Source organism: Prosopis cineraria, unplaced genomic scaffold (genome assembly GCF_029017545.1).
Source record: "Prosopis cineraria cultivar Desert tree isolate PC_DT_omini unplaced genomic scaffold, ASM2901754v1 PC9, whole genome shotgun sequence".
Taxonomy (NCBI): domain Eukaryota; kingdom Viridiplantae; phylum Streptophyta; class Magnoliopsida; order Fabales; family Fabaceae; genus Prosopis; species Prosopis cineraria.
In genome coordinates, this window is record NW_026555340.1 from 26,099,580 (window position 1) to 26,121,210 (window position 21,631).

At 30.0% G+C, this 21,631-nt stretch overlaps 2 protein-coding genes across 2 annotated transcripts; both read left to right on the forward strand.

The window, feature by feature from the left end:
- The first annotated feature begins 10,792 nt into the window (after positions 1 to 10,792).
- On the forward strand, positions 10,793 to 13,568 carry LOC129319208 (heptahelical transmembrane protein 1). Its single transcript, XM_054964206.1, has 4 exons — positions 10,793 to 11,291; positions 11,429 to 11,518; positions 12,521 to 12,578; positions 12,660 to 13,568. The coding sequence occupies exons 1-4, from the start codon at positions 10,981 to 10,983 to the stop codon at positions 13,341 to 13,343; spliced, it is 1,143 nt and encodes a 380-aa protein (XP_054820181.1). The 5' UTR covers positions 10,793 to 10,980; the 3' UTR covers positions 13,344 to 13,568.
- A 441-nt stretch (positions 13,569 to 14,009) lies between these two features.
- On the forward strand, positions 14,010 to 19,771 carry LOC129319206 (probable glycosyltransferase At5g20260). Its single transcript, XM_054964205.1, has 5 exons — positions 14,010 to 14,084; positions 15,268 to 15,486; positions 15,591 to 15,769; positions 17,628 to 17,982; positions 18,908 to 19,771. The coding sequence occupies exons 1-5, from the start codon at positions 14,082 to 14,084 to the stop codon at positions 19,574 to 19,576; spliced, it is 1,425 nt and encodes a 474-aa protein (XP_054820180.1). The 5' UTR covers positions 14,010 to 14,081; the 3' UTR covers positions 19,577 to 19,771.
- Positions 19,772 to 21,631: the final 1,860 nt, after the last annotated feature.

Consider the following 21,631-nt stretch of genomic DNA (forward strand, 5'->3'; position numbering starts at 1 on the left):
ATCTGGGCCGTCAGTTTAATCTAACGGTTTAGATAAATATTTGAGACCGAGGCTAAAAAACGAGGATCCGAATCCGACTTACGGCCCAATGATAGCCCAGTACTCCTTAACACTCATATTGTGGGCTAATGATGACGTCACCCCCATTCACCGAGAACTTTGGACCCTCCGTCATGTTTTTTTTTTTCTTTTTTGGTTTGGTCAAAATGAAATGTATCTCAAATTTAATTGCCATTCCGATTAATATAAAATATGATTTATAAATTATAAATAATATGTTCCTATTAACTTTTATTCAGTGAAATGCAAGGGCGTGATATCTGTACGAGTTAAAAGCAAGTCGTGCATGGTTGACTTTGAAATAGGTGCTTGCATGGGATGGGCAAGGAAGTGAAGCCATGCAGAAGAATTCAATATGAGCCACGAAAACCTTAGGTTTCAACTCTTTGGAGTAATTAACATTTCCCATTCCTATTTTATGGCGTTACACTCACAATGGAATGTTCCAGGACCTTAAAGCCTTGTCCGGATAATGTATAGCTTCAGACACCGGATGATTTATTACAAAATAAAATAAAAATCATAAGAGACCGAGGAAGTTAGTTGTCTGTATATATATTTTTCTCTTATTTTCAAAATCTACTTAAGTAAATAATTTATGATAGTAAAATCATTTATTATAGGTTAGGGGAAATCATTAAATAGGGATACATGTGAAAATATTTTATAAAACAGCTCTTAGAATTTTAAACTGTGTATTATGAATAAGAACAAGGGCTAAAAATTGGACACTATATTTAGGGACGGGAGTATATAATCGCTCCATTCTCAAATATAAAAAAAAATTAAAATGGTTAAAGTTATTAAATTTGCCTCTAATTAAGTTAGTATTTCTCCCCAAAAAAAATTAGATAACTTAAATATGTTCTATTATCTCATCTTCAAAACTTATGTATGTAGTTAATAAATAGTATTTGAGGAGTAAATTAATTAACTCCCCAAACATTCAGATAGGTGTCATATTTTGGACCAACCTAATTCTCTCTAGTGCTCTTTATGAGAATCTAGAGGGAGTAAATATTTCCAAAAAAAATAATAATAATAATAACTACATCTAAATTTATGCTTCATTTATTGGATTTTCTTGTTGGCAAAGCATACCTGTAATGTATTCTGAACCTGTTTCATTTTGAGTTGAGGAAACTTTAATAAAATTCAAATTAGTTTGGATCAGGCTAGGTCTATACAATTTTATGCGAAAGCTCTGCAATCAAAGCTATTGTATTTTTATAGTTTAAATTTGAGATTTTTGATTGAATTTGTACAACTTTCTTATCAACTGAATCAAGCTCTCAGTAGTTCATTTATTAGATTCTACGCAAGGTTGTCGATTTTTGGTCGGTGATTCCACGAAGAAGAATGGAATCAAAGTCTAAAGGAGCCACAAAGATGATAATGGGTTTGAACTCGGAAGGAGCGGGATTTGACGTCTGTCCTCGTTTTGGATTAATTTTATGAACTGCAAATTGCCATAAAATATTCTCAAGCCTTGGACTTGTCAGTTCCGTAAATATATGTGATGCACAACAATGAATGAAGCCTCAAACAATACTTCGATCGTTTCAAAATAATTGTCATTGTGTACACGAATTAGAAAAAGAAAGAGAAAATTGCTCAAAAATTGCCATTCAACTATTTAATTGTGCTCAAGGACCTGATCTATTTCTAATAAAAAACTGTTTGGATTACTTTTGATGCACTGGACCTAAGAAAAGAATTGGCTGAAGGCCAAACCAATTATGTGAGATGAAAGCCCATCAATTAGCCTACTTCGTTAGAATTAAGTGAAATGCTGCAACATTTGCATTTAAGAAAATTGTGGTAAACGATTTTAAAAACTTGCCAGTCGATTTAGAAACTAGGAACAAAAATATTAATCAGATAAGGTCCTTATGCACAATTAGATTGATGAAGAGGAACCTTTTAGCAATTTTCCCAAAAATAACTAACAAATAGCCTGAAATTTTAACAAAAGATAATGCTATTTTTTATTAAAACACATTTATTTATATGTTTTAAAATAAAAAAATTATATATAATTCATTTAATGAGTAAAATAAATGAGGAATGATTTCTTCAAAACATCAAGAAAAAAAATTTGTAGGGAAGAAAAAACTAAAGCTGACAATTATTTAAGGATAGGGAGTAGTTTACATAATTTCTTCATACATTTATTATTATAAGATATAATCTCTTTGTTTCATTGTAATTTTTATTAGTTACTTCTAATTTACTGAAGCTAAAGTAAATTTTAAAACTCACAAACTCTCTTTAAAAATTTAATAAGCTTTGAATTTTATATATATTAAATACACATATTTTAATAACATATTTTTTCAGCAACATTTAATGAGAGGTGAAAATTAAAACTCTGTGATACAAAGTTAATGATATGGCGTTATAAATGGAACTAAAAAATAAAAATTTTAGCTCAAACATTTCAACTTTAAATATAATTATTTACATTAGTTGATGTTTTTAAATTATGTGAATTAGTCAAAATTCTCTTATATTTATTTTGATTGGTTATAGACATCCACATATTGAAAGTATAATCGGACACTAAATGTAATTACTTTTTTTAATAGGTATTTAAGAAAATTCTCTTGTATTTAAAAATGAAGGGAGGATGAATTAATTAAAAATGAGGAGGAGTGATAAATTTGACCAAGCATATATTAACAAGACGAGGCACACATGGTTTCCTACACGTCAGCAATGGGAAGTGGGTTTGATTAAAAAGTTGCCCAATAAATGAGAAGAAAATAGCGATACGGACATATATTAATGGGGTCTGTTTGTCAGCCACCTGTCACCCAACTCCAACTAATTACTTGGTAACCCACCCTTATCTAAATTCTATGTCCTTCTCAACCTTCCTCAAACCAAAACTCCTTTTTCCTCTCCTTCTTCTCGACTCTTTCTTTGTTTTTTGTTTTTAATATGGTTTACAAAGTAAACCATTTCAATAAACATACGTTATTAAATAATTAAAATTGTCGTTTACCAGAAAAAATAAAATAAAATTGTCTGTAAATGAAATTGTCCCTCCATCCTAAACTTAAGTTGCTGCCCTGCTACTTCAGTTAGAATTTTGAATTTGAAAGACCAATTAGCACTCTTTTTAACTCACACCTGCAAAGTTGGAAACAGTGATTTCTTAAAAAATAATAATTAATGCACTATCTTTATGTACAAAATGACTAATATGATTACCAATTTATCGCAGAAGATGACTAGCATATAAAACAAGAAACAATGTGTGTTGGGAGAATTGCATGCAAGCCCCAAAAGCAACGTATTCACTTTGGTCTGATGAATTATGAATTTTCTTTGCATGCTCAGAGATATCAAGTGCAATTATTTTTTAATGTGAAAAGAGTAAACTATCAGAATATTTGTGCTGCACATTAATCAAAGAAAATTAACATCAAGATGCTTGTAAAAAACAAGAAAAGTCTAATTATTCACTCACTTTGATCTTATTTATAAATCACTTTCAATATATTTTGTCAAAATAAAAAAATTTTAAATTTTATTAACTATGTTTTAAATTTTAATAAGCTTCCATCTCTACCCTTAACGAGGACAAAAAATTTGTTTTTAATAATTTTTTATAGCATTTAATGAAGATAAAATAGTAAAGATTGATATAGAAAACAGTAAAATATCTTATAAATTCTCTTTGCCCTATAAATATGATTGGAGAAGTGCAACAAGAAATTTGTTCATTCACAAAAGTCTATATGTGTTTACACTTGCACTTAAAAAATTTACAAGTTAATCAAATAAAATTAATAACAAAAGGTCTTTAAATAGCAAGAAAAATCTAATTATTTATAACAAAAAGTCTGTTTATTTATAAGAATCCATGCAGATTTAAACTTGCATTTGAGAAAACTTACAAGTTAATGAAATAAAATTATCAATAAAAGGTTTGTAATTTAACAAGAAAAGTCTAATTATTTGTAATAAGTAATTCATATATTCACAAACGTTCATGTGAGTTTATACTTACATTTGAGGAGAAGGAAATTTACAAATCAATAGAAGAAAAAAATGATAAAAGGCTCACAGATAACAAGAAAAGTTCAATTAATTGCAACAAAAAGTACATTGAGTACAGAATTCATGTAAGTTTACTCGAAGATAATTTAGGACACATTTGAATTTTAATTGAGTATAATTAATTATAAAATTAGTTAATTAATATGATTGTTTTTAGTATACTTATTATAACACAATCTGTTTAAATATTATTTTTTTAAAATTGATTTTAGCAATCTGTTTAAATATTATTTTTTTAAAATTAATTTTAGCTTTGTAAATTACCATAAAAGATATTGCTTTTTAAAATTAAATTATTAATAAAATTATATTTAATATTATTAAATTTGTTAAACTTTATTTAAGAAGCAAAACATATTATTTAAAGTAAAATTAAATTTATAAGTAACTTTTTAGAGCTTATTTTAAAACATAATTTTAGCTCAATAGTCAATTATAATTGATTTGAATTTCAATCAATTGTTTGGATAATTTTCACTAAAATTGATTATTTAACCTCAAAAATTGAGTATACACGTCATCCAAACAAGCTTTTAGCCTTTTCACTTCCAAAATAATTGTACTTGAAACCTTTGTATCTGAAGTATGAATGTGTTTATTAGGTAGGTGTTGGATGTGATTCTCCTATGTCAGCACTAGAGCCAATAATTTAAATTGACCGTGCTTATTCGAATCGAACTTAAAATATCATATTATTTTTAAAAAATTTATATAGTCAAACTTGGCCCTAACACTTTTAGACTTTGAGCTTATTCGAATCAGTTCAAATACTCAAAACTTTTAAAAAATATTTTTTCTTATTTTTGAACCAATTTTAAATTTTAAATAATTTTATTAAGTATAAAATATTATTTTAACTTTAAAGTAATAAGATAATAAATTATCAACTTTGTACTTAAGTAATTCTATTATTGTTTTATTATATTATGTATTTATTCATGAATATTTTTTTTACTTATAAATTAATGCTTAGTTATTTAAATATTGCTACCATGGCCATGTATAAATATTTTATATATTTTAATTATGATTAAAGTTGATCTAAATTCAATTATAGTTAGACCACTAACTCAAAATTATTGCGCCAATAAGTTTAAAATTTTTAATAATTTTTGGGCAAGTTGTACTTATTTTTAAAAATATAAAAAAATAGACATCATTATATTATATAAAATAAAATTATTTAATCATAAGTAAAATATTATTTTTTAAAATTATTTTTCTTTGACTTTTAATATTTTTAATCCCTACATATGAGGGATATTTATCTTAGTTTATTGTTATTTTTTAGCCAAGTCTAAAAAAGACGATAATCAAATAATTATTCAATAATATTGTTATATTTATTATGTTTATTTAGTAATAGAGTTGAGAATTCGTACATATTTGAATTTTATTTTAAATTTTATTTTTACTTTAAAATTAATTATCTTATTTTTTTAAAAAAATATAATATATTTTGGATAGTCAAATGATATACTGGACTCAAAAATTTTTTTTAAAAATTTGGGTCGTAAAATATAAAAATCAATCTTAAAATGTATTTTAAATATTATTTTGAGATATTTTATTAATTAAAAATAATAAAATAATAGATTATAAATATTTTAAATTTTGTTAAAAAATAACCATAGTAATATACTCAAATATATGATATTTTAGTATAAAATGATATAAAATTAAAAAATTATTAATGTTTATTTTATTTTTTAAATAATTATTTTTAAAAATATATTAAGATTTTCTCGGCCTATTCAGGAATATTAAAAAATTATTATTTTTTTAAATTTAGTTTTAAATTTTTCAGGTTGGCTTATAAGATTTGATCTAAATTATTGACTCTAGTCAATAGAAAAATTTTATCCCTGTCTTTCATTTAATCAATTATATCCAGAAATTTAATCAGTGCTTGACAAGAGATTGAATACATTATACAATACCCGTGCGTTGAGAATCAACCATTTCTTTTACTTTGTAATTTGCTGCTGCACTGGACTTATTTGTGTTTTTAATGGTTAAATATTTATATTAATTCGATTTCAACCAAAATTTGAAATTCCCGACGCATACATTTTGTTTCATTAAAGGAAATAATTGATGGATAGCGATACAGTCGATGACTTTATGCTGGAAAAGCTACACGCTTTCCAGCAGTCTTATTTAATTTACTAGGTGGGACTAGTTACATAATTAACTATATTAATAATTAATATTCCTCCATTTTTATATATAAAATATTTTTAATCAAATTATATAAATTAATAAAATTTAATTATCTAATTAAAGGTACAGTAACATTTAATTTTGTTCATAATTATTATAAATAAAAAAAATTTAAAGTAAATTAATAAGAGTGTTTATCCTTTTTTTTCAATTTAATAAAGGTATAATGATCCATTTATTAAAAAAATATGCCAACAAGTCCTTATATTTAAGGACAAAAAATAATTATAGAAAATTTTTATATATAGGGATGGAGGGAGTATAGAGTTTAAATTACATGCTTGTCTAAAAATCAGCAAATAATTATTTTATAAATAAAATTTATGCAAGTTAGATCTCAAACAAACTGCATTATTCAAATAACATTTACAAGAGTATTTATAAATCATCCATTAATAAATTTTCTATAAGATTTGAATTGATATACCTAAAAGGGAGTCTAAGTCCAACACAAACTGTACTTCTTTCATCCCAATTCGTAAAATATTTTTGAAAAGATTCAATGTTTCAAAATATAATATTTTTATTATAAAAATAAATTTTATTAACAATATTTTTTTAATATTGGCCTCCCTGTTATATTCTCTTTTTAATATTCTATCATAAAGAATATTAAATCAAGAATATTTTTAAAAATTTATATTTTATTTTGAAAAAATAATTTTAAAATGTGTTTGATGAACTTCATCAATATATGCAATTTTATTTAAAAGTATCTTATAAATTAGAACATTAAAGTGCTAGCTTTGGTTAGCATTCCACATATATTTTTGACCTATCTATCTCAATTTTCAGTCATAATTAAGCTATCACTTTATTGTTAATTATTTATTATTGTTCTTCACAAGTTATGTGTTGTGTCTGAACAACAAAAATTAAGCGTGCTAGGGATGCAATCTCAAGATGAATACAGTGTTCACAAGTTCCCTTACCTCAATTAACCTGAATGTAAAAATTCAAAGAGGTTGATGTGAAAAGGTATTTTTGATTAATGGGAGCTAACATACAAAGTTGTAGTGATTACAACTTGCGAACTAAAAACCTAAGTCTGATCACTAAATACATAGTAAAATGAACTAGAAAAATAAATTTAAAATTGTTTTGATAGGGTGTGTGTTTCATCTGTGCTTGTCTTTGTTTGATTGGATTAGTTGAGCCTTTTTTTATAATCAAATGCCTGAGACCATCGCCCTTAGAGAATTTGGAGTCTTTATGCAAAATATTCATAATTACTCAACACAATCATGTGAAATTTGTGACATGTCAGATAATGATCTCATGTCTACCTATTAACCTTCAATATCTAGTCATTTGAATTTTAATGGTCACACTGAGTATGTACGTGGTGGTATGAAACCTCTTCTGAAAATGGGTTGAATCTTGTCTTCATTTAAATATTAGGCTCATCATTTTAATTATTTTTTTTCATAACTTTGTGCTGGCGCTTGATTTTAGAGCCATGTCAGGGCAAAAGTTTTAGGAAAATATGCCAAATGGAGTATGGTAATCATTGTATAAGCCAGCAATAGCAATTAGGACAGCAACTTTTTCGACCCATGTGAAGCTGCCCAAAATTCTTTATAATTTATGCTAAAAAACTTTCCAGAATTTAAATCACTTTGAAAGTACAAATCATTTATTACATTAATTAGATGTAAATATTCTAAAATTCTTTTTGGAGTAAAAGGGTTCTTAAAATAATAGTTTTCAAGTTTTAGATTTTTTATGATCTCATTTTTTTTAACTAAATGCAGCCAATGTTATGACTAACTTAAAATTGAGCGGTGGTAATTTAAATGTAACACAAGCTTTGACCTGGGAAACGGCTAAAACTAAACTCTAGCCCTGGCAATCTCTGTCTAATGTCTGTGGATAAAAAAAAAAAAAGTCAAAATCCATGAAGGCAAGCTAATGAAAAATTAAACCAAATATTAAATTAATTATTAAATATTAATAACCCTAAAAGTACACTATAGTCTATAGTTTTAAGTTTTCAATTGTCAAATACTTCAAACCAACGCATGCAAGCCATCTTTTGTTGGCGCAAGTAACGTGATGAGAGCCTCAATATTTCATCATCACCATCATCGTAATTATAATGAGTTTAAAAATTCTTTCTAGTACGAACAAGAAAAAGAAATTTTTGTCAAATCAAACCAAAATTCAAGTTATTTTATGGTCCTTGACCTTGAGTGTAATTTTCACGCTGAAATTTGTACTCTTTTTTTGGGTTACAAGATTTGTATTTTTTATCCAGAGCAATTCATCTATAACTTTCGGGGCGGTACCTGCAGGTAGTGGAAGAGAAACGGGTTAATGACCATTTTCTTCAGAGAAAATTACAACTAGAACCCATATAAAAAAAATTAATTATAATAAAATTTATTAATAATTAAATTAAACTACACTGAATCATCATCAATACAGTTTAATTTAATTATCATTGAATCTTACAATAATTAATTTTTTTATGTGAGATTTCAATATTTTTTTTTAAATTACTTTAAAATATTCACTAATTAAAACCCACAAAGTTTAGTTGACAAGTTGTTGGTTCATAATTCATAAGGTCATGAAATTAAATTTAATTATAGTGAAGATTTTGTTAATAGGCAGTCTATGAGTATGCCATAATTCTTAAATGCCTATTTAGCAGTAAAAGCTTGTGTACCCGTTTAAGCCCATATAAGTGATCGTAAAACCCATTTGCATTGTTTGAATAATCTTTTAGAAACTTCAATCAATCATGATTTAGATACTCTGTGATATGTTGAGTAGAAACTACCGATAAGTGTTTTTGCATTTAAGAAATCAAAATTAGGTTTTTATTAAACTGCATTTCGTAATACTTATAAAAAATTGGATTAAGAGTTATTTTTATTCTTGAACTATATACAAAAGTTCACAAATGACTCTGAACTCAACTTGAAATCAATTTTATCCCTAACCTAAAATTTTGCTTCGTCCTTGCCCAACATTACTAGTTTGTTAGTGTGACTCATGTGAATTTTTAAATATTTTCTAATAATAAAATATGATAATGGGATCCATTGTATATTTTTTCAGATTAAGGGTCTAAAATGCCTCTCAACTAAACAAAAAGAATAAGAGTTACCTTTGAAATTAAGAAAGAGTAATTTATATCCTTAATAAGCTAAAATTTTTTAGTCCATCACTTTACTGCCTATCTTGTCAATTTTTACCATTAATGGGGCCGCATTTAAATGTTTTCATATTTTTAGTTGGTTTCATCCCTCTCTCTCCTTCATTCCCTCTCTTTTTCATTCATTCTTGCATTGAAGCAAGTGGACTAGCAGTAGGAGAGTAGCCAACATGCTAATTGTATTCTTGTTATCGTCGTCGTGAATGGCCAAGTTGAAAAGTACACCAAAAGCATGTTTCTACAATGGTTGGCGGAGTTCTAGCACCATTTAACAATAGTATATTTGAAGGTAAGGTTGAAAATTACAATAAAAAAAATTGGGCTTGAAGCCATCAGAGAGCCGTGGCATGAAGTGTAAAATTTTTACAAGCATGAATAGGAACTTGCTCGAAGGTGTTGCCTAAGCCCTGAAGAGACCTACTAAAAGTATAAAAAAAGTGGTGAGATCCACCAAAAATATTAAAAAAATTAAATGTGAGCCCTACTAAAGGTGAAATTTAATGGAATAGATGGTAGGGTGATGAAATTTAAAATATTAATGTTGAAGGATGTAAATGGCCATTTCTTAACTTTCAGAGACAACTCTAGCCCTTTTTGTTGAGTCGAGGGATATCTTAGACCCTTAACCCTATAAAAAATTGTGGAGACCCACAAAAAATATTAACAAATTTAAATGTGAGTCCTACTAATGGTGAAATTTGACTAAATAGATGGTAGGGTACTGGAATAAAAAATTTTAGCGATTAAGGAATATATATGACTATTTTTTGATTTTTGGGTCACCGTGACTCTTTACATTTAATTAAGGACATTTTAAACTTTTAACCTCAATCCAAATGGATAAAGGACCTTATTTTTATAAAAAAATAATTTTTTATTTAATTATGTTAAAATTATATAATATCTTCATGTATCCCAAATTTTCAAAACATTATCTCTTATTTATGTATCATATTATTTTTAAAAGCTATCCAAAATAGTTTCTTTATCCCGTGCCACCTCTTCCAAAAAAAAAAAAAAAAGCATTTAAAAACAAAAATACGCTGGGACTAATAATCCATGGCTCAAAAGAAAGTTAAGCTAAAGGGAGTCCAGGGACAGTTGGGAAGATTTTTAATACAAGTGACCTAAACCCAGCAACAAAAGATACCGCAATTTTCTCATTGACCAAACAAAATATATATATATATATATATATATATATAATTTGTTATTTATTAATTATGATATTCAGTTCTCCTCTGGTGCGAGCGAGGCTATAAAAATCGTACCACTCAACACGTAACGAGCCCGCCAGAATTGTAGAGCCTACACCTCCTTCGCCTTTCGTATTCATAGTCGCGAGCCTTCTTTAATGCTCTGCCTGGTCCGTTGTACCTCCTCCATTACTCCATCCAAGCTCAAAAACCCACGAATTCAAAGACAGCAAGGCCATTGACAGAGAAAGAGATTACAGGGAGAGAAATATGAGCTGTGTTGAGGCGAGGGCTGTGTTGAAGAGGAAAGGAAGAGAAACAATGGAGGAAACCCACCTGCAGGCTTTGTCTTTCTCTCCCACCAAGGAACCTGGAACGAGGAAGAAGACAACTCACGGTCAGGAGGAGATCAGAAACGTCGTCGTTAACCCTAAACGCTGCTCTCTTCTGTCGTTTTGGGAGCTGCCGGAGTACATGAAAGACAACGAGTATATTCTCCATTATTACAGAGCCAATTGGCCTCTCAAACAAGCTCTTCTCAGCGTCTTCCGTTGGCACAACGAAACTCTCAATGTCTGGACGTAAGCTTCTTCTTCATGCCTCGTTGCTTTCTCCATATATAAGTACTCCATTCGTTGATCTTCTTCTTACTTTCATTCTTTATTTTGAAAATAGTTATATCTTCGTTCTTTTTTTGGTCGGGGCTTTTTATTTGCAGGCACTTGATTGGTTTTTTTCTGTTTTTGGGATTGACTCTAGCGAACTTGATGCAGCCTCAAGTGTCGGATCTTTTAGGCCTATTTACCAGGTTTCTTCAACACCCTTCTATTTTAATTTTTTTCCCCCGAGTCAGTTTTTTCTTTCTCTGTGTTTATTTATAAATGACAAGCTCTCAATATCAGGGAATTTAAACTCGGTTATGTTTACTGCTAATGCTATTAAATTTTGAGTCATCAATGAATAGGTGCTGAAATATATATAACCTAGAGACCTAGAGCAGATAATAGCAATTCATTTACCACGAGGTTATTTTAATTTCATAATTTAGTCTTGTGAAACAAAATCGAAGTTAATAAATTAATTGCAATGACATGAATGAGAGTTAACATGATCATCAATTTAATCGTTCTGGAATTTTTTCATTCAAGTGTCCTTCTTCTTCAAACGACAACATCTTGTGTGACAGAGTGCATTTGTTTTTTTATTAATTATTTGGTTAAAAAAGAATTGAATTGGAACAGAGCATATAACAGTCATTGTTTCAAAGTCCTCAAACAAGTCTCAAGAATGCTTATAAGAATTTGCTCAATTGGTACAGAATTGTGGTGTCCCGTGTCTCAGAGCTAAGCTGGAGCAATCTGTTTAATTCGTCTTAAAATTTTCTTTCGTGCACGAAAGTAAAAAAGGTTTAAGAATAGAAATGATTTCTTCGTAAGATCTTACAGACAACAACCATGACCTGAGAGCTGTGTTTGGTTGGTCACCTAACTTTCTTGGCAATTTTGGTTAGCTAACTTGATTCAAAGTACTCAGCAAACTCTGTCCATCAACCATTCTATGACTTGCACCAAATTTTGTTCCTTTTTCCGTCTTTGTATTTTAGCCTGTCCCAGCATGTGCATCACATGATGCAATTTGCCATCTGAAAGTAATAAATTATCACCAACTAGCATGGGCTCCAAGTGCGGCAAGAAAAAGTCAAACTTAAAAACAATGAAATTTGGAATAAATAGTAAAGTAACATTTGTTTTTCTACTTGCATATTTATTTATTGATTGTACTCTTAACTTGCATTGCCATGTACCTGAAGGTCACTTGCTTCAAGCGCGGACAAGAATGTTTCCCATAACTTCAAAGACCTGTTCCTGGTATGTCAGCTCATAGGACCTCTCAAATCTCAATCTAATGGTTTTTCTAAGGAACTGACATAACATTCTATGAACTCACAGGGAACACCATTACCGATGGATTTAAACCATCAAGCACCTTTGAAAATGGAAGTTCAATCCTCAGATTTGGGACCTGCTAGATGGCCATTCTTTGTTTTCTTAGGTGGCTCTATGTTCTGCCTTCTCTCAAGCAGCATATGCCACCTCTTTTCCTGTCACTCCCATACCTTAAACCTGTTCCTTTTAAGAATAGACTATGTCGGTATCACTGTAATGATCATCACCTCCTTTTTCCCTCAAATCTACTATGTCTTCCTGTGTGATCCTCTCTGGCAATTCATCTACCTTGGAGGGATCACAGCCATGGGATTTTTCACCATTGTTACAATGCTTTCACCGGCTCTAACGACCAGCAAATACCGAGCTTTCCGAGCCATGTTGTTCTGTTCCATGGGACTTTTTGGCATCATCCCTGCAATTCATGCTTGTATTGTGAACTGGGGCAGTCCTACGAGGAATGTCACACTTGCATATGAATGTACCATGGCCTTGTCGTACCTAACGGGGACTATGTTCTATGTTAGCAGAATACCAGAAAGATGGAAGCCTGGGTGGTTTGATCTTGCTGGCCATAGTCATCAGATATTTCACGTTTTTGTTGTGTTTGGTGCTTTGGCACATTATGCAGCTACTCTTAAATTGTTGGATTGGCGTGTCACTTTTGGGTGTGGGAAGATTCAATGATTTGTGTGATATTTTTGGGTACATATGAAGAATATGTATCAAGTTGGATGGTTTTTCTTGAGACAGTGAAAAATCTTTCTGGGAAATCTTTGTGAAAGTAAAGGCGATTCTGTTGAGTTAACATACTATTATTATTCATTTAATTTGTAGAATTTTCTGTAACTGTGAGATAGTGTTATACAAGTGCGAAGATATTATGATCTAAATAGAAGTTGTTTATCAAAATATGATTTTTTTTTCTTATATTTCACTACGGTTTTTTTTTTTGGGTATATTTTTTTGGCCATGTGAGCAAGATGGTGGTATCTGGCTGTCTGCTTTGCATTTTATTTTGTGTCATGCAGCATTTGTTTATTTTGTAACCTAAGTGGTCCGAAGGGTCACACTCGACTCGCTAACAGCTCAAATCTTATATATTGATGAAAAATAATTTATTTTTATCAAAAAATTCATTTTAGGATTTTTATTCCTCAAATTCTCCAAGTATTTTTTCTTTTATTGTGACTCAAATTCTCCCAATATATGATTTTGTTGATAATAACAAAGATATTTATTTTTTTGCAGACAATTTACGATATCCAGTTACTGCAAAAACTTGTGTGCAAGGCTGAGTTGGATAACTGCAATTGAGTAATCAGTTTCTATTTTTTATTTTGCAGGGGTCATGTTAAATTAAAATTATGGTGAAATTCTTGTGTACGTGCACAAGAAAATTATACATCTTGCAAAGTGTAAATAATGGTAAATTTATTATTGAGAATTTAGGGGTTTTGATGATAATGAAAACTAAATTTTAATCAAATAATTATTTTCTAATTCAATCATCAGAGAACGTGGACGTACGGATGATTGTTCTGAATATAAATGAAATGATTGAGAACCAATTCAGGAAATTGCAAAATTAGAGCCATGTTGGCTAAATGATTGAAATGCAAGAAAGAAAGAAAAACATTGAAGGCACCAGCTGAAAAAGCAACATTTATGATCATTGAATTATTGCTAAAACTTTCATCCTCAACCATTGAATTCAAATCAAACTCCCCCATTTCAAAATGTGTCTTTTAAAATATCTATACATAGATTGAGAAATAAATAAAATTAATATATAAAAATATTAACTACATGGATAAAAACATATTTCTCCCAATTAAATTGTTATATATATAAGACTGAAATTTAATCCACTAACAATTTACTTCAGTAATAAGAGTTTTTATCGTTCATGTTAATTTTAGTTTATTTGACTAAATTACTTTGTAACGGTACTTAATTAATTGTATATTTTATGATAAAAAGTTATATAAATAATATATACAAATAAAATAGATAATATCATTATTTCACTATGATCGGGTAGCCTCTTCTCGCTTTATCATTCCATCTTCTTTTGTTTTTTTTTTCTTTTTTTTATTTTACCTGAATTCGTTTGCAATTTAATGCGGTTCATTGAATCTTACAGCACAAATAATAAACACCTTTACTTGTGAGGAAAAAAATTGACCGATCAAGATTAAGAACATTAATTAGAGAATATATGAAATTAATATGATAAGTTGACCATCAAATATTAATTACCCATGCGTGGGAAAATCTGATTCTTGAGATACAGAAAAAAATTGATTCTGATCATTGCCCTCAAAATTAACTCCACCACCTTCCACAAAACCCTCCTCAAATTCTCAGAACCAATCAACCCCATTTCTTCCTTATTTTCTCCAAATCATTATTCATAAAATACGAATCTCACAGTAGACAATCACCCTCATGCTTTGTCTCTCTTCCCATTCCCCTACATGTACCTAGCTGCTACCCAATTCTACTTCTTGAAGATCCACTACAAAAGAAGAATATTTCCAACTTTAATTTCTTCTTATCATCAACTTCATACATATTGTTCTCATAAATATTATATATACATATATAGGTTCTAGCTTCTGATATTTCTGATTCCATGGCTGAAACTGGGAGTGGTATCACAAGTTCACGGCTTTTCTTCGTTCTAACCTTGATCCTCCTCTTTCTCTTGGTCTTCCTGTATTCCAACCACGGGAACGACACCGTTTCTCTCCTTTTACCTTCACAATATTCCCATCGTCATCATCTTCACAGTACTTCTTATCCGGCCACTGCTTCTCCCATCAAAGTATGCATGCGTGCCTTCGTAATTATGATTTTTACGAAATAATTAGTTATAGTTAGTGGTGGTAATTTTGTGTGATTAATTTGTAATATTATGATATGAAGCAGAAGGAGATGAAGAAGATAAAAAGGGAAGAAGAGAGTGGTTTGTTGAAGGTAGAAGAAGAGTTAGGAGAAGCGAGAAGGGCTATTCGGAGAGCCATACGAATGAGGAATTTCACTTCATACCAACATGAGACCTTCGTCCCCAGAGGATGTATTTACAGAAACGCTTACGCCTTTCATCAGTAAGTTTTCCATTCCTAGTTATCTTAATCTACATTTTCCACCGATACCTTCACCCAACTCCGACAATGTAATATTATTCTTACTAACGATAGATAAACTTATTCAACTTTTTCAACCTGTTGTACCAAATACCTAGTAGAAATAAAAAATACTAATACTGATAAGAATAATATGCATAAAAATGTACCATGAGTTTCCCGTAAAATTATGTTCTCTTGAATCACTTGCTCTATTTCTGAATACTCCCTCTGTTTTCGTTTATAGGAAAAATGATCACTTTTCACTTTTTTTTATATAAGCAAAATCATATTTTTTTAATAAGCATTTAATATAAACTTCTTAAATTATCTTTCATGATTTTATTATTCAAAGTCATAAAAGACAATTAATGAGATTTAATTAACACAATTAATAAAGAATATTATATTCTAATTCTTTTACTTTCAGACACAATTAATACATTTAACTAATTTTTTTAAACTGTATAATACAGTCTCATACAAATAGAAATGGAGGGAGTATATTAGTTGTAGGTGTAAAATGTTCTATTCAGAAAAAAAAAATTAAATGTGAGTGTAATTTTCTTGGCCAAAATTGTGCGTGTGATTTGCATTCTATTATTAATTAATTAAAGTGAATGTCCGATTAAATATATTTTGTATAATTATATGTTTATATATTCATTTTTGTAAATATAAGGATTACAATTGTGGTTGATTTTACTGCAAGTCTGGGCTCGCTGATCAACATGTGTGATCTATATGTGGCGCGAATTTTATCTCATAAAAATTAGGACATTTGTTTGTGGCTGAGTTTTACTGGAGGTTAAATATGATGTGTTTATTCTTCGTGTATTGTATTGGACGTATTAAATGTCTCTTTTTTTCCACGCTTTTTTGATACACTGTATGTAGTACTTCGATTCTTAGCTTACCTCTGAGCAATTTGTTGACCTTTAAATTCAAATTAATTAATTAATATTATTATGCTTGGCTCTTTGATTTGAAGGTAAACAAGACTTTTTAACTTAACACATCTCTATCCATATTTCTATCACATATTTCATTTGTGGAGTGAAAACGTTTCCCCAGCATTTGTTATTTCCATTCTCTATTTCTTGTATTTATTTTTCAAGTGATGGAGTTTTTTTAAAAAGATTGTTTTTTTGGCAAGTTTTAAAACCGCCAAGGTTTTAAGGTGTTTGAAAATGAACGATTTGGAATCCAATTTTTCCATATTTCGATCAAATTCATCAAACCATTTTCTCCGTTCAAGAAAAATATGATCTTTCTAAATTTAAAGGCATTTCATACGTGGAAAGAGTATAATAAATTAAGTTTAATTAATTTCGAGAAAGAAACAAAAATATATTTTGTCAAAACAGGAAATTTCTAATACTGCTTTAATTACTTCGGGGAACAAGATCATCGTCAAATCATTGATCATTGATCCATCACGATTCATTCGTTAGATGTTAATTTGTAGACATGACATAATTAATACGCGACACTTATTTTGTTTCTTCTACATTAAGTTATAAAGGTATAAAACCATTCTTCTAGCCTCTATAATTTTATTTAATTTTTAATTTTAATTCATTTAAAATATCAGGCGACAGCAAAATTGAAAATTGAATTTCGTTTACGTGGGCATGATATTTAGGAAAAAAAAACGTGAAAATTATCATACATTCGTTAATATTAATTAATTCGGAATCAAGTATTGTTGCCTTCCAAACAGGTTAAAAGTTCACTTGGATTTTTTTTTAATGTAAAACTCTCTCTCTCTCTCTCTCTCTTTTTTTTTTTTTTTTAATGGAGGAGCCTAACAAGTAAAGGCGACATGAAAAATGTGCAGGAGTCACATTGAGATGATGAAGAGATTCAAGGTGTGGACATACAAAGAAGGCGAACCACCATTGGTCCATTCCGGGCCCATGAGCTCAATATATGGAATAGAGGGACACTTCATGGACGAGATGGAGAGCAAGAATAGCCCATTTTCGGCCCAAAGGCCCAATGAGGCCCATGCATTCATGCTTCCCGTAAGTGTGGCCTACATCGTTCATTTCTTATACAGGCCTCTGGTCTCCTACGCACGTGACCCGCTCATGAGGATCGTCACGGATTACACCCACCTCATCGCCCGCAGATACCCCTACTGGAACAGAACCCTTGGCGCTGACCATTTCATTGTCTCTTGCCATGACTGGGTTAGGCCTCCTCTCTCTCATTCCTTCTATCCAAAACCTTGCTCTTCTTATTATTATTTTTTAATTTACAATAATTAATTTTTTAGAATTGATCCCAATTTTTTTTTTTTGCTTAATGAATTGGATAATTTTTCTTAATTTTAGTAAAATTTTCATTAACCTTCCTTGAGTGCAGGATGTGCATTGCACTTGCATCTTTAATTTTTGCTAAAATCTCTTTCTCTTCCCCTCCTACACACCCAAAATTTGGAGGTAGTTGTTGAATAAATGAATAAGTAGACAGGGAAACTCAGGGTGAATTTGGACAAATGAATTACCAGGCAAAAAAAAAAAACTAAGTGATTCTTGCAAAAATAAATCACTAAGCCAAATCTTGAGGTAAACTATTAAAACAAATAGAGAAAATTAAAGGTCAAAGCTAAGAAAGATATCATCAAAATACTGTGAGCACAAAAAAAAAAAATTGGCTAGAAGCCCAGACACACTACCAAAGCTTGACTAATCTAACTCTACGTCATGAAAGAGATAAGCATGCAGGGAGAATTCAAGCTATAGAAAGGCACAGAAGAAGAGATAAAGAGACAAGGAATGGAATAAATTTAAAATTGTACTGTGCTTATTTAGTCATCATTTGAGAATTTACATAGAACAAAATGAGATATCCTAATATATATCAAATAAATCTATAATTATTTAATTGCAATAAATATGATCAGTCAACACCTCAACCGAATAGAAAATTACAATAAATTAAAATCAGAAATCAATTATAATCTGACCATATTTAACACATATTGTTGCACACGTTGTTTTTGTCTGATAGCGTTACTGCTAAGGTATATATTAACAATGATTTCTTTAGATTTCTCTCTAGATATTATCCTTGCATCAAATATGTATGTATCTGATTGGAAGAATGGTGCAGGCTCCAGATATCTCAAAAGAGAAGTTGGGCAGAGATCTCTACAAAAACCTCATAAGAGTGCTCTGCAACGCCAACACCTCAGAAGGTTTCATACCCAACAGAGACGTCTCTCTCCCTGAAATCAACGTCCAAGGCTCCATTCTCAACTCTCCCACCCCAACGCACCACCTTCGCAACCGCTCCATCCTCGCCTTCTTTGCCGGCGGCGCTCACGGCGGCATCAGACAAACCCTCCTCCACCATTGGAAGGATAAAGACGACCAAGTCCAAGTCCACGAGTACCTCCCTAAGGGCTCCGACTATTACTCCTTCATGATTCGAGCCAAGTTCTGCTTGTGCCCTAGCGGCTACGAGGTGGCTAGCCCTAGGCTCGTCGAAGCCATTAATGCAGGCTGTGTGCCTGTGATTGTTTCGGATTATTATGAATTGCCTTTCAGTGATGTTCTTGATTGGACAAAGTTTTCATTGCATGTTCCGTCGGAGAAGATACCGGAGATCAAGAGAATATTGCAAGGCGTGTCGGAGAGGAGGTTCTTGAAGTTGCAGAAGAGGGTGGTGAAGGTGCAGAGACATTTTCAGATGCATCGGCCGGCGAAGCCGTTTGATGTGTTTCACATGATTCTTCACTCTATTTGGCTTCGAAGGCTCAATATCAAGCTATCAAGTTGACGCACATCCTTAATGAATCTCATTTTGTCATTTATTTTGGATCTCCGTATAGTTTTAAGTCTGCCTGAAGGATGGGTTTGGACCGAGAATCACACAGAAAAACTTGCTTAAATGTGTGCTGGAAATTTTTGTTGCCGGTAATAGTTCCAATCGAAAAAAATGATTAGACACTATCATATTGTCAGCAAATTAAATGAAGTGGACACTATCACTATACTGCCTCTAGTCTAAAATTTAAGTAGTTTTTTTAAAAAAATTTACATACCAATGAAGTCCTCATTCTCATAAAATATACATTGCTTTTCCTTTTTATCCTTAATTACAATTACCAATGCATTTATGATGGTGAGAAATATACTGATACAAATATTTAAGTTAATAAATAAAAAGGGTAAAATGGATAATTTTTTTTTATATTTACTTAGTTGCTTATATTTTAAATTGAAATTAGTTCAGGAAAAATGTTTATATTTTGAATTAAAAGGAGTGCACTTTACAACACACTGTATAAGCTAGTGATTACTTTTGATTTTGATATGCTTGTAATTTTCTTCTTGGCAACCAGTAGAAATTGACATATTAGTACTTTGTAAAAGAATGCATGAGTATAGAAATGTAGAATTAATCTTGAAGACTTTGATAATGTGAATTATAAGGCATATTTTTTAAGGTTTTATGTTTCAATTTATAAAAAATTTTGAGAAATGTTAAGGATAATCAATATTTTTATTCCAAAAATCCCCTGACCAAAAAAAAAAATTACTTAATCCTCGTAGTTTGGTTCATTCTCCATTAAAAGTGATGATAATTAGGCCTAACAAAATATTTTGAAAAAGAATCACAAATATTATTTCAAACAATTATAAATAAAAACTTTAATTGCAAATTCAAAAATATACTTATCTAGAATATGAATACCTTATTTGAAATTGACGTTTATTTGAATTTTATTGTCATTTAATTTTTTTTAAAAGGTAGAGAATGTGATTGTAGTGATTAAGCTGATACCATGACTGTCAATCGTGGTAACAAATAGCGAAGCTGAAAAATGCTGGGCTGGAAATGGAGAAAGAATAATTGGGTGAGAAATGATGAGGGATCCTAGGAAACAAAGGAGGGGAAGAGGATCGGATCATGTTTGTTTTTGTTAGAGAAAAAAATGCAGGTGAGTTGTGTTACCAAATTTATCATGGCCAAGATAGATTTCCATAATCATCAATTAATTCAATCATGATATTACAGTAAAATTCAATTTCATAATTATACTCCTTCTATTAAAAAATATAAAATATTTTTAATTTTTTAAAATGTAATTATTAATTTTTTTAAAGTATCTTTATTAATAATAATTTTATATTTATTATAAGATATTTTATAGAAATAAATATAAAAAATAAAGTTATTTTAAAAATAAATACTTTATTAAAAATAAAATTTAATTAAAAATATTTTTTATTTATAAACGGGGGAATAATGAGCTACATTGACTTTGGAATCATGTTTCGAAAAGTTGCATGGGAATGCGTTGGTGGGAGCAGTAAAAGAGACAAAATTTAAAAACGATGGGAGCAATGGCGGAGGAAATCCACCGGGGAATGTGTTGTGTGGAGAGGCCAAGTGGAGTAGCATCGATCAGTGTGCCATTGTGGGCTTCCAGCCTCCTCCCTTACTCGGAAAGAGGGTGTTTCCATTTCCTTTCTTTTTATTTTCCTCTATTTCTCTTCCATCACCTTTAAATCATAAATTTAATGGTTCAGATTGAGACTCTGATAAAATTATTATTTTATTTTATAAAAAGATATATAAATAAATTTAAATTATTAAAGTTTAATCTAAATCATTTAAAACTATACTATTTTATTTATATATTTTATATAAAATTAAAATAAAAAATTTTTGAAAAATTAAATTTAAACTATTAAAAAAATTTAATTCAAAAGTAATGGGAGAAAAATAAAGGAAATGGAGGGAAGAGAAATGGAGACACCCTCTTCCCCCCTTACTCAGGACGTGTCCTCGCACCCAACATTGAGACTCGTGATTTCCTTGTCGTCT

Coding starts and splice junctions, on each gene's coding strand:
- LOC129319208 (XM_054964206.1), top strand. CDS start 10,981: ATGAGCTGTGTTGAGGCGAGGGCTGTGTTGAAGAGGAAAGGAAGAGAA. Junction 11,292..11,428: donor GAAACTCTCAATGTCTGGAC/GTAAGCTTCTTC, acceptor TTTTATTTGCAG/GCACTTGATTGGTTTTTTTC. Junction 11,519..12,520: donor CTTTTAGGCCTATTTACCAG/GTTTCTTCAACA, acceptor ATGTACCTGAAG/GTCACTTGCTTCAAGCGCGG.
- LOC129319206 (XM_054964205.1), top strand. Junction 15,487..15,590: donor CCACTGCTTCTCCCATCAAA/GTATGCATGCGT, acceptor GATATGAAGCAG/AAGGAGATGAAGAAGATAAA. Junction 15,770..17,627: donor AACGCTTACGCCTTTCATCA/GTAAGTTTTCCA, acceptor AAAAATGTGCAG/GAGTCACATTGAGATGATGA.